The 13,139-nt window shown below is 40.6% G+C and overlaps 2 protein-coding genes across 5 annotated transcripts; one reads left to right on the top strand and one right to left on the bottom strand.

Annotated features, from left to right (window-relative positions):
* On the bottom strand, positions 371-3,742 carry LOC107625873. Of its 3 annotated transcripts, none has more exons than XM_021116257.1 (12): positions 3,374-3,742; positions 3,194-3,269; positions 2,693-3,103; positions 2,415-2,591; positions 2,206-2,303; positions 2,025-2,109; positions 1,835-1,909; positions 1,652-1,741; positions 1,430-1,564; positions 1,202-1,323; positions 991-1,060; positions 371-900 (listed from the first exon to the last, which is right to left on the bottom strand). In XM_021116257.1, exons 3-12 carry the CDS (start codon positions 2,801-2,803, stop codon positions 796-798), a joined length of 1,068 nt encoding a protein of 355 aa, XP_020971916.1. In that variant the 5' UTR covers positions 2,804-3,103; positions 3,194-3,269; positions 3,374-3,742; the 3' UTR covers positions 371-795. The 3 variants fall into 3 exon arrangements, with proteins under 3 accessions (XP_020971916.1, XP_016184094.1, XP_020971915.1); XM_016328608.2 differs by having other exon boundaries at positions 1,652-1,744; positions 3,374-3,741; XM_021116256.1 differs by lacking the exons at positions 3,194-3,269; positions 3,374-3,742 and having other exon boundaries at positions 1,652-1,744; positions 2,693-2,909; positions 2,996-3,102.
* On the top strand, positions 9,459-11,791 carry LOC107625872 (probable inactive receptor kinase At3g08680). Of its 2 annotated transcripts, XM_016328606.2 has the most exons (3): positions 9,459-10,564; positions 10,800-11,372; positions 11,552-11,791. In XM_016328606.2, the coding sequence occupies exons 1-2, from the start codon at positions 9,625-9,627 to the stop codon at positions 11,354-11,356; spliced, it is 1,497 nt and encodes a 498-aa protein (XP_016184092.1). In that variant the 5' UTR covers positions 9,459-9,624; the 3' UTR covers positions 11,357-11,372; positions 11,552-11,791. The 2 variants fall into 2 exon arrangements, with proteins under 2 accessions (XP_016184092.1, XP_020971914.1); XM_021116255.1 differs by having other exon boundaries at positions 10,800-11,791.

Here is a 13,139-nt window from a genome sequence, read left to right as displayed (position 1 = left end):
TAAACAGGCCAACTGTAACAGCTGGGTCTGTTGGGCCAACAATAACATTTTTTTTTGGCCTTTTTTATCTGGGTCCCAAAATGAAAAAGCAAGAGTTCGAATCCTCGTTCTGAGGGAAACGAATGGTAGTCACAACCCCCGGGCTAACATCTTTGTTGTCAACGTATGTGCAAATTAAAATACGTGTAGAAACCTTTCACCCATTAATTTACTTGCATTTAAGTTATTTTATTTTTAGTTGTTAACTCATCCATTGTTAACTTAATTATACATCTTTTTAAAAAAAGAATTATAAAGTTAGATAATTTTTCTTTTCCAAAGCGAATAAAATCTGTTAATATTATTTCTCAGTAAATACGTATAGTATATACTAATACAATAGATATGAACGTTGATGTTAATTTCTTGACCATTGTTTGGTCTTTAACAATATATATTTAAGAACATTGTCGCTGGTACATAATGTCTTTATACAAAATGGTTAGAGTTGCATAATGTCTTCATACAGAATGGTGCTATAAGTCTTCCACGGCTTCAAAGGCACCTGACCTATTAGCCGAGACACGTTATAGAATTCCGAAGTGGAAGACCATTTCCTATGCCAGGTCAAGAGCTGGGAACAAAAAATTGGTCGTTTGACCTCCAAAAGTGCTGTACGCAACCCAAATCTGAACCTAAGGTGGGGCTCCAAGTTGTTCCAAAATGGCCACACGGTTGTTGGAGATGCACCAAAAAGGGTATGCAGACAATATAGGACCGAAACTTTTTCAAGGGCGATGGCTACTCGGCCTCCACCTACCAGTGAGCAACGGCTTTGGCAACGATGTCGCTGGCCATGTCGTTGTGCGACTTCATCACCAGATCTACTGCCAAGCGCATATGCGTTGCGCTGCTGACGTTCTATAACACAGGAAAACCGAACCCGACATACGTAGGTGGTTAACGAGATGCAAACCTATCATGACATGAACTAGTGATGGAGGAAAATACCTGGACACTATAATCCTGCCACAGATGGTCCCTAATCATCCACTGTGCCACCCACATGCCGCAGTCCATTCTGTTGGACAGTCACAAAAAAAAAACAATTAAGTTTGTATTCCAAAGGAGATGCCACTTTTAGTATGAGTTGCGACACTTTTAATTTTGTTGAGTCATGGATGCATGTGCAAGGCATGTGGACGGGATATTCGTAGCTCACGATTTCTGATCCTGCTGGGGCAGTTTAGGCTCTTCAAAATCGAACGTTGAAAACCTGGGTCGAGTTGAGCAGTTGCCGGAGAGCCAAGACCGTCCCAACATCAGCCCTTCAAGGTACAATTCCTACTTAAACAGGAAGAATATATGACAACGATCAAGAACCCAGCATCAACACTAATAAAAAAAAGTGATACGATCCAATAGTTGGGAATTAAACCCGGATACTCACCACACGCGTCATGCCGATCTTCCTTGCTTCTGCTTGGGCAGGATCTCGAAGCGAGTCCAGGTAAATGAGTTTCATGCGGGATACATCAATTATCATGAGATACCAGTGACCATCACACCACATCGGTTGATGTATCTACACATAAATTGAACAAGAAATCAGAATTGAGGCATAACGTGAAACCATACAGTCGAAATTAATTGGGTTAGGTAACTAACATACCCTCGTGACCATGTCCACCTTGCACCGCATGTAGTTGTTACGAAGCGAGGTGGCAGTGCCTGAGGTAAGCATTCGGCCTTCGAGTGCGGCTTGCTGAGATAAGTCAAGAAGGGAAACTTCAGCCGTTTCTTGTCAACAAATTAACTTCTGATCAACAAATTCGAAAGGAAGACCATTACATACCACGATGCTTGTGGGGAGGAACCACTGAGTTTGTTTTGAAGTCCGTATGAGCATCCAGACGACCATGTTTAGAACCTGTAGCGAAAAAAGTTATCAATGAAGAATAGGGTCAGTGTGTCATCATCAGTTCGCGTATAAAGGCATGCCATTAAGGCCACGTTATAGTATGAGGATCGCTACAGGCACGTACATCGTCCACAACCTCCGCTCTCAGAATAAGGGTCATCAGGGCTGCCCTGTTAGCGATGCATTCGCCGACATCCACTAGTAGTTCGCTGTCAGGAAACCATGCAGTCATGTCACTTAAATTGATTATTGTAAAACATTCCAACCACAGAGCCCCTATTGCAAGACCACCGCATGTTACTAACCTGTGGGGAAGATCCCTGCAAAAGACGTAAGCCGCCACAGCCAGCTCAACTGGAGACAGATTCATGTCGTTCTGCGGCTGGAATGCAAGGTTCATGGTCTGCGAAATCAATTGCAAAGTGTCACAAACGAAGAACTACCAGCAAATCTGGATTCGCATACTAGGCTAGAGTTGGTAATTGGTAGTTTAAAAACAGATAGAATGTCGCACTCGGGGAACTTGTTCGAGTTTCATCGCCATCCCCTGCCAACCATCGAGCACGTCCTCGTTCTCTGTGGGATAGTAATTGCTCTGAACCCTAGTGGGGAGACGCATGCATCCAGTGCCTTCTTTAGGGGGATTCCTGCATTTTAGGCTATCCCACACATGCTCGGAAGTCAAATCGACCTGCAAGAATCAACTGGATTATTAGGCTATCTAGAACGAACATTTCATGGACTTCGCATATGCATGCTATGAATAAACCCCCTTATCCTAGAAGACCGAACCACTTCCGGCGAGGGGCTTGCGGGGGACTTTTTCTGGGGCCAGAGGTTCTTTCTTGTGGGTTTCTTCTTCCGCGAAGAGCTGAATGTAATATGGTCAACTGTGAATGTCATGTCGCTGATAGGACGAGATGACAGACCCTTGCCCTGCCTCGGAGTTCATAGCTGGCTGTCGATGGTCCGCTTTTTTGACATCGCAGTGGCCTCCCCCTTGTAGCACCTGCAAGTGGCGCAGTGCCCAAATGGAACCGGGTTCAGGGACACAGCAGAATTGTCTCTTCTCAGTAGCTTGATGGCATCTCTCACTTCTTGTACAAGGGCATCATGCCGGGACAGCGTGGCCGAAAGTTTCCTCATCTCCGTTTGCATCCCGGAGACACTTGTCACCATACTCATCGCGATGGTTTCGCAGTCTTGCAACAGTACGTACCACATCACACAATCTTGCACTTCCAAATAGGTGACACTTTTCTTACTAAGGAAAAGTACCCAACTAAGACATACCTGGTTTTTGGGAGCACGGGAGGATCGGCAACTTCCACATGACGCGACTTCATCCGCATCTCTGCCTACAAAGCCCCTGTAAAATTCAAGTGAGAAGAAAACTTTAGCATACTATCCCATGTATGTTCCATGCATTGTATATGTTGTCCCTTAAATAAATAACTACATATCTTTATCTACCTACTAGTGTTAACACACGACATCTTCCTCGCACACGACAAGGAACATTTGGAACTCGATCCAGCCACCGGTTCCGGTACGGGAAGTGGTCTGTCCCGAACGTTTCCAAACGACTTCTCACCGAAGGACAATCGACGTGAGCGCCTGCAATACCCAGGAATTTCACCGGTTAGCCTAGGACCACGGCATATATGCCCAAGCCATACAAAAACCTCCATCGAGGGTTCCTCTTGTGCACCCCCTTCTCCTTTCAGCTTTTCAGGGCCAGAAATCGTGTTGACAGGCCCAGTAGAATAAGGGGTACATGGTTGTGTCCACTATAACCCGCTGGCCTTCACATTCTTTCGCGACCACAGCCCAGATGGGTTGCTTTCTAAACATGCCTATTTTATTGGGCCACACATGCATGAGCCTGCGGCAATGATGACCCTCATAGGGCCAACTTGATTCAACACATGTTCACGGAACCCTAATGCTACAATGGGGACAGAAAGCTATTTTGAAAAGACCAAGTTTCCAACACCGGCGAGATAGTTACTAGGGATAGCTTCTGAAGGGAAAGACGTAGGTATGGCACTCGACTGCCCTGACACTATTGAAATCGTAACAATATGGAAGAAACAAAACATAGCTAAGTGTGGAAAGGTATCAACTCACATGGGTTCGAGCTACGAGCGAATCTTTGATGTGGTTTCTACAGACGAATAAGGAACGTGTCCGCCACTCAGGGATCCTTTCACGGACCCCCAACGAAGCGAGACTGCTCTGTTTTGTCCTCTTCCATGGAAAGATTCTTGCGTGCCGAGAAACAGTGGCGAGGGAATAATAACGTCAGACCCGGACACTGCCAGACACCAGCATGGAGGCCATTTTCGTGGAGGAGGTTAACAGGCGCAAGTTCTTTTTCGTTTGTGCAATGCCTCGTGGAAGTGTTGTGATCTTCGTGCACCACTCCTGCTACCTCACCCCATCCTCACATAGTCATCACTTGAGTTTCCCTTTGACGAAACTACCCCTTACATTTTCGACACATTCATTCGCATTGAATTACTATGACCATGAGGTCTTGATATTAGTGGCGGGAAACCACAATAGCGGGGGATGAAATAGTCTTTCTACAAGAATCACAACCCCATGCATGCTACAGTACACCCATTGTGTTGTCCATCAAACTATCGCGTCATACCTGCTTTAACAAAACTCACAACGCACAAGACGACGCCGTGTAGGACCTCATGGGCCCCGCAACTTTACCCAATTGTACATGCATCAAGAGGCTGGCTTATTTGAGATGCACAATGTATGGCATCATTGTTATGATCGGGGCAAATTCGTCCATCCAAAAAAATGCCTAAGAAAGTGGCAGTATAAATATCTGCCTACCGCTACTGCACCACAATGCAACACACAAAGCCGTTCAGGGTTAGACTAGAAAACACCCTTATCGGACCTTCAAAACCATGGCACTCCACAATAGGGAGAGCCTCAGCCCACTAAACAAACACCACACACGTTACAAAAACCTGTTAGGGAGCAATATAAACCCCTTCCATGTTTTCTTGGGATTGGGTGGCATTGGGAGCAAACACATGACTTAGTTACCTTTCTCGTTACGTCGGATCCATTAATGGGTGCGCCCCTCGACAAATTTCACATTTAAGAAGGTCGGGGTGACTTGCAAGATTGCCGCTCTACCAATGTGTCTAGCGACAGTGAATGCAAGTTTAGCGACTCCCTGCTATAGGTTGGCACCTCGAGTGAGCGATCTTGGAGAATAGCAACCGATGCCGACATTAATCTCTTGGTGTATCTCGAGTTAAGACCGTACGCGTTTACTTTTGTCTGCCTCAATAGGTGATTACTAGTATACGTTTTTCACTATTTGGCTCTTCAAAGAATTTTTTTAATTTATTTTCATGTATGCTGAATTATGGCTGTGGCCATATGTATGTGCAAATTAATTAACCATTCTTATCGTATGTACATGTCACGTGATGCATTGACCCTTTATTTCGTATTCTTGTTTGAACTCAACCATTTTTTATCGTGGCCGAACCCATTTTTGAACTATGACGATCTTGCCTCTGGTCGATATTCGCCGGTCATTCTGCTTCTCTCGCACATGCTGCATAGGTTAAAAATAATTCATCACTACGTTCATAGCGTTGCTCGTGACAAGACACACATATTATACGCCGTAACACGGCAAGATCAACACACGGCTAAGCATAAACAGTTGCCCTCGAAATGCTCACTGTTGCACGGCCATTAACTCTCACGAGCAGAAATCGTGCCTTGCGCAGGAGGGTGTGAACAATACTAACGGTGCCATTATTAAAAATGTGATCTAAAAGGGGCGGGGGGCCGGAAGCTGTCCAACACAACCGCTTTCGCTCGCTAAGGTAGGCTGATCATGGCTCTCCAGTGCATGCATCCTTTAAACTTGTACATGCTCGGCCAGGTCAAACGCTAACTTTCCATGTCTTGCTGAATGGCTTCCCAATGCAACGCACATGCAACTGTAGCGGAAGCATATGCCGCGGGCAACCCTACAAGCATCAGATGACACGTGCATGCTGTGCTCCCACCGTCCGCAAGCCAACCCGGATCGAAGCCTACTTTAAACAAGAGCTAGTGAAGCATGCAACGACGTCATGCGAAGCCACATACCAGGACCTTGTTATTTGACTGTTGTAATACCCGTGTTAATATGTTGAGAAAAATTTTATCCATACAAGTATAAAAAATTTATTTTCATGAAAGAAACGTAAGCGATTATAAGCCACAGGATTTCATGTCGGGATTAGGCTTTCGAACTTGTAAAGAAGAAAACAATAACATTCTCGTAAATAAAATTATGAAACATAATTATAGGAAATCATTTTTAAAAATTAAAATTAAGTTAAGAATAATTTCCACCTTCTTTTTAGAGGTTAGGTATAAAATTATATAAAGAGAATAGGAGAGTTTAGTGCCCAATTTTTGCTTTTTCATCTTTACGCTATTAAATAATAAATTTTTAAGTTATTATTTCCAAATGAAAGAATTAAATTTTTTTACTTTATTTTAACATTCGTTATCTAAAATTTGAAAGAATTTAATATGTTTTTAAATTAGTTAGTAATATATTAATATAATATATAATATAGCTATATTTCAATTCTAGTATTTCAATTTTAATTTTGATTTAATTTAAATACAATTAGAGAATGTTATGTTGTATATTTTGATTGTAAAATTCGTAATTAGTCATTGATAATGATATATACGAGAGATAGAATGAGTGAAGGAATGAGAGAGATAGAGAAAGAAAGAGATAAGAGAGGAGATTCCATTTAATGCTTCCTTCGAAAGTTTTGTCCCTCTTCCATTTAATGCTTCCTTCGAACGTTTTGTCCCTCTTCTCTATCCTCTCTCTTGCTTTTGGTCAATTCAATCTATCAAAGATGAAGATAGAAGAAATTGGAAGTCACGGGAAAAGTCTATGAAGAAAGTCTAACAAAGATCTTTGCTTCAAAAGGAAAGATTTGAAGAAAGTCTTCAAGATTTTGTTACCAAGAAAAGACGCGATCGGATTCGGATAGGAAGCATATCTTCCTTGGTAAAAAGTTCACTTCTATTTTTATTCTACCAACAAGAAGATAGCCTCTGAGTCTCAGGCTTTGAAGAAGATGGATGAAACAATTATGAGAGAGATGCACGCAACAGATTCGGGCTATCTCTCTCTATCATCTGATGAATCTGCCGCTAATTTGATGTTGGACAAGAAGACAGTACTACGGTTGAACGTGATTCAACTTCGGAAGCTTCACTCTTCTATATTAAAGGTGAATGGCCGAGGGTTTAAGGTAAGGAGTGAGAGCCATGGTTCTAAAAACCGAACCGGACCGACTAGTCAAATCGGTTCAACCGGAAACCAACGATGCAAGCGGTCCACTCTTCCACCCATAATCGCTCGACGGAAAATCGCCGGAAAATTGCTAGAAAACCGCCGAACCGATTGAGAACCGGCCCGTTGGGCCAGACCAGTAACCTGCCGGTTCAAATAAACCAACGCCGGTTTTTAATTAGTAAAAAAAAAAACCGAAACGTATCCACTCGTGAACCAACCCCCCTCTTCACCCAATCCTTCATTCATTTGTCATTACTCACTCCCTGTACTGGACAACTCTTAAGCAAAGGAAAACCCTAGCCCTTCATTGCCGCCGCCGTCCCCAGGTCCTCAGCAACACCGCTGCTTCCTCTTCCCTGTGTTGTTTTCATCTTCACTGGCACGTTGTTTTCATCTTCCACTTCCCCAGGTAGCTCAGCACGTCATTTTCTTCTTCGCTACCTTCTCGGCACGGAACCTAGTTTAGTGGCCCTGCTTTCAATTCTTCGCCTCCGCTTCTTCCTTTTACATTCTGAATGTTCAGTCTTCTTCTTCGTTTGAAGTTCTTAAATTGTTGTTCAATTTTTGTTCCATTTCTCTTGTAATATTTTGTAAATTGTAATTCTATGCTGCTGATGGTTCTGTCTTATATTTGCTGGTTCCTGATGGCTGTTAATTTTTTTTCAAATTTACTGATGGCTCGCTGGCTCATGTAGTCTGTTGCTTTCAATTCTTTGCTCTGTTACTGATGACTCTGTTACTGATGGCTCCATGGCTCTGTTAGTTGCTAATGGCTCTTAATTTTTTGGTTCAAATTCACTGCTAACCATCAAATTGCATTATTCATGCAACTGGACTTCGGTTTGTCTCATCACTACATTCTCCCGCTCTTTCATAACTTCAACCGAATCGAAAACGTCCCCCTCCTCCAGACCGATCCGGATAGCTCTTTAGATTTTTCGTTGCAAACTCGGAATACCCTAACAACCAACTGCTTGCTGATTTTACACACTGCCATTCACCAAGACTTTATTCACTTCGGAGGCATACCCACATCTATACTGATCAAACTGACTCTTTCTATTGCCTTCTTTTAATTAATAGTAACAGCTAGAAGTCAACAAACCCAACATCGGAACACTCCATACTAATCTTATACAATGTTCAGTAACTATGGCGCCAACAAATACTTACATATTTAAATCTTGTACTATATTATTTAGTCTACGTTCTAATAAATAAATAGAATCAACACATTTAAACTGCATCTAAACTGTATTTATATTAAGATATTTTTACATCTCAACGTTCCAGCGATATTGCATGAATTATACTTTTACTGTTAATCTAGTAGTACCATACTCAGGTATTTAATATTCGTTATCTTTATTCATTACTTCTTAAATTATACAAAATTAACCTATAACGAGTATAGCACTAAAACAACTACTTCCTCTTTAATAAACTAACTCTTCAATGTTTCCCAAAAATTTTGTCCAGGCGCATTTGTCCTTTCTCTCCCTTTATTTTGTTCGTGTTCATTTGGGTCCTACAACCCTTTTTTTTTTTTTGGGTCAACGGTCAAACAACACAAAATCACTTAATCTTGCACTATGCTTTTAACTCATTTCACCCTTTCTACCATGATGCCTCCGCGGCCCACTCATATCCAAGACCTCATATGGAGTCCATCCAACTGGGCCCAATCCTCGCACATCCAGGCACAGCACCTACTATCTAAACGGAGTCAATTTCCTTCCAGCATGAGCTACTCGGCTTCGTTGTCGCTTCACGTTACACCGTTCAGCAAACACTCAGCTACGGCTCCTCTGGACACCTGTCAGCACAAGATAACTCCAAGAGGAATATCTGTATCATCGCATCTGTACACTATAACTCCCCTTCTTTTTATTCAACAACGTCGTGGAGATATAATAAAAAGGAAAAGCATAGGTAGACAATGAAAATACTAAACAATGTGAATAATAGATATATCGGATGTTTATTTTACTATTGTATACGCATGATTATTCTAATATTAAGATTTAGGTAAGTAATTTAGAGGTGTAATATGTTTTGATTTGATTGGTGGTTGTTTATATTATTCAAAAAAGTTATTAGTTACCTAGTATAACTCTAAAAAAAATGGATATGAATATAAAAAGAAAAAGAAAAGAAAAGAAAAAGAAGCTTATTTGAAGGAACCAAGAAGCCTCCCATTCTCGAATCATGGTTCAGACGCGTTGACTCTGTCTCCATACAAGAAAGCAGTTTTGCTAATAATCAACTTGGTACACCAACAAGTAACAAGTAAGAACTTTCTCTGATCTGTTGCTCAAACCTCACACCAATCAATAGCTAAATAATAAAACAATTAAGTATGGCAGCATCACTAGTAGGAGGAGCTGCAGTAGGTGCTGTGTTTGGAGAACTGCTAAAAGCGGTCCTGGCAATGAAAGACAAGGCCATGATGTTCAGACAAACCTTAGCGCACCTGAGAACAACGTTAACAGCAATCGCTCCTGTGGTCAAAGAGATAGAGAACCACAACAATGAATTGGGTCGTCCAAAGGAAGAGCTTGAATCCCTCATGAGAGAAATGGAACAAGGCACCAAGCTCGTCTACAAGTGTTCCAAGATCCGCAAGTTGAATTTCATCGCCAGGATCCGGTACCAAGAACAGCTGGTGGCGTTGGTAGAATCTTTGGTCAAGTTCTTCATGATTGATTTGCAGGCTCAGACAGCCAGAGATTTGAAGGAGACTCTGCTTGAGGTCAGGAAAATAAGCAGTGAAGTGAGTAAATTATCCTCTGCATCACATTTACGGTGCTCTTCTTCTGGTCACGTCTCTTTATCCGCTGATTTGGGCCATTTAGAGATACACGAAACAAGTTCGCCGTCTTTGGGATCTAATGCTTTTGTGAATCGCCAGAGCCAATCCATTTTCAACACAAACATCAAAGCCGACGAGTCAAGTAGTCCAACTGACTCTGTTACAATAACGTTCCCCGATTTCCAAGGGTCTTCTAGTAATTTCCATATTGATGAGTTGTTAGGTGCTTCGGGAGAGGTTCTTGGGATGACGAGTTATGGAACGTTTGCTTACAAAGCGATGTTGGAGGATGGGACGACGCTGGTTGTGAAAAGGCTGAGAAATGTGGTGGTGGGGAAGAGTGAGTTTGATCGGCAGTTGCTGATTTTGCAAAGGCTTTCTAGGCACCCGAATATTATGCCCCTTCTTGCTGGCTATTATTCCAAGGATGAGAAGTTGCTCATTTACGACTACATAGCCAGCTGCAACCTTTCCGATCTGTTGCATGGTAACTGCTTTTCAACCCCTTACTCTCATACCATGAGGTTCTGCATTGGAATTCTTTTATTATAAAAGACAGAGACATAAAATTTTATAAAATGAATTCACTTATTTAAAATGAATACCTTACTCTACTCATACTAAAAATGTAATCAAATTTAACATAAGGTATATAGGAACTTCTTCGATCCATAGCCCCATGACTTTCTTAAACTTATATACCATGTGCAATATGGTTACAGAGAAAAGGAAGAATGGAATGCCACTACTAGATTGGGATTTGAAACTGAAGATTTTACTTGGAGTTGCAAAGGGTGTTGCTCATATCCACTCATCAAGTGAAGGAGAATTTGTTCATGGCAACATTAGCACATCCAATATACTTGTCACAGCAGATATTAAAGGTTGCATATCGTATTTTGGCTTGCATTCTATATTCAGTGGCAAATCAACCAATCTTTTTACACGAAATAAAGGGTATTACGCGCCGGAGGTTATTCGAACTGGAATTCTGACTCAAAAATCTGATGTGTACGGATTTGGTGTTGTTCTTTTTGAGATACTAACTGGAAAATTGTCATCTGAGTATAATAATAATGATCTTCAGAGCTCATTTAACAATTCGATTCGCGATGACATGCATGGTCGAATGCTAAGGAAGATGATGCTACTAGCAGAGGCATGCATGGCAATATCACCTGAATTGAGACCTTCCATGGATGAGGTTGTTAAGAAACTGGAAGTAGTCCAAGTTGTTGTGTCATGTATTGTGTATGGTTTGAAGCCTTTTCCATATTGAGCAGAATTTAAAGTGGTTATTAGGAAAAGTCTAGGGGCCAGCAACTTTGTTAAATTTTGGCCAGCATCTAACCAGCAAAGAAAAGTGAGTAATTGGATGAAATCTCACACTCATCTCATACCATTAAAACTATCATTCATGGCTATTTGATGGCTACAAATCACAAAGTTGCTGGCCACATAACATTCCTCGTAGTTATTATATACACTTTTTTTTTTAAGGAAAGAGAGGGTTAAATTCATGAGGAGCAATGATATTTATCCCTGCCATATTTTGTATATGGTTTGGAGCTTCTTCCATTCTCATTAAATTTGGATTGGTAAATACCCATTTTGCTAGTCCATGTGCTACCCTATTTCTATTTCTTTTCACGTGATTGAAACTAAGTGATCTAAATTCAGCAATCAGAGAGTCTATTGTCAATGAATGACCAAACCAAGTGTCATCTAGCTTACCTTGTTTGAGTGTTTTCACCACTTCCAAATTGTCACTCTCCAAAATAACTTCAGTGAAACAACACTCCCTTTTCCATATTCTTCGTTCAGTTTCATCACTGATGCCACTTCTTCCTCAATTGGCTTCGTGCTTCCTCTGAAAATCAAGAGATTTCAGGCTCTCTAGAGTTAGTTCAAGAGGAAGCAGAATAGGGACCACTGTGAAAGAATTAATTAAGTGCTTTTGAAAAAGTAGAAAGATATGACTTCTTCTTTCAAAAGTTATTTTATTATTTTTATTAAAAAAAAATTGACTTCAAAATAAGAGAGACCATTGTGCTACTTTTAATTTTGGCTTTGTGAAAAATGTTTCCTATTTCTACTGGAAATATTGGTCTTCCACCGTTATTTTCACGCAATATTAGAAGTACCGGCCTTCCACTATTTTCACGCAATGTTCCATCTACTAGAAGTGCTGGTCTTCCACTATTTTTTTTCAATAGGGTCATTCCCTTATTTTGTAATATCTCTCCACTTTTTTATGTATCTCTTCATGTATGAAATATTTGTTTGATTTTTTTATGTTCTTCCTCAGTAAATTCATAAAAGTGGCAAGTCCGAAAGAAAATTTAAAGTTGATTGAAATGAACAAAATACTCTTATATTCATGAAATATGTAAAGAAGAGATGGTGATTAGAAATAGACATGTTCTTGTAGAGGTTGGCCGGTGTATAGCTCGTCTACCGATGAGTATCTGCAAGCTTTCTGTCGGGATGAGTTATAAATCAATGAGGAGATAATAAGGGGGTGGGTACCTGCAAAAGGCACTTCAAGACTCAAGTCAGTACGTGAATAATAAGTTTTGTAGAAAACGCAATGAATCAAATAAACGTTTTACCTCCCTTTTATATTTTGGGATGAAACATCGGCTGTTATACTCTCAATAATTTGCATTAATAGAGAGTAATAGCATATTAAGACGTTATAATATTTTTTTGTGTACCCGTTATTGATAACTGATCTATAAAGCATGCTGCTGAGTTATAGTATTAAGAACAAGTTATAATGGCCTGCCGAGTTATAGCATTAAGGACAAGTTATAACGGCCATATAATATATACTGTCGAGTTATAGTATTAAGGATGAGTTATAGCAACCATATCAAGTCCTGAAACACATTTTAACCAAACTGGTTGGACAAATTTAAAACGAAAGAGATTGGTTTGAATTATGAGTATAAACAATTTAAAAACAAGTGAGATTAGGTTATGTAAAATCAACATTTAATATTAGAAGGTATTTATTATCATCGTTATTTTAATATCTATTCTTTTGTTTAAAAAAATGT

This window comes from Arachis ipaensis, chromosome B02 (assembly GCF_000816755.2).
Source record: "Arachis ipaensis cultivar K30076 chromosome B02, Araip1.1, whole genome shotgun sequence".
In the NCBI taxonomy this organism is placed as follows: domain Eukaryota; kingdom Viridiplantae; phylum Streptophyta; class Magnoliopsida; order Fabales; family Fabaceae; genus Arachis; species Arachis ipaensis.
This window is presented reverse-complemented; position numbering and strand designations above follow the sequence as displayed.

What these genes read in the sequence shown, in the direction of transcription:
- LOC107625873 (XM_016328608.2), bottom strand. Translation starts at nt 2,803, where the DNA reads ATGACATTCACAGTTGACCATATTACATTCAGCTCTTCGCGGAAGAAG. An exon ending in GAGCGGAGGTTGTGGACGAT is followed by an intron (nt 1,910 to 2,024) that starts GTACGTGCCTGT and finishes TTTTCGCTACAG; the next exon opens with GTTCTAAACATGGTCGTCTG. An exon ending in TCCTCCCCACAAGCATCGTG is followed by an intron (nt 1,745 to 1,834) that starts GTATGTAATGGT and finishes GACTTATCTCAG; the next exon opens with CAAGCCGCACTCGAAGGCCG.
- LOC107625872 (XM_016328606.2), top strand. Translation starts at nt 9,625, where the DNA reads ATGGCAGCATCACTAGTAGGAGGAGCTGCAGTAGGTGCTGTGTTTGGA. An exon ending in CCTTTCCGATCTGTTGCATG is followed by an intron (nt 10,565 to 10,799) that starts GTAACTGCTTTT and finishes ATATGGTTACAG; the next exon opens with AGAAAAGGAAGAATGGAATG.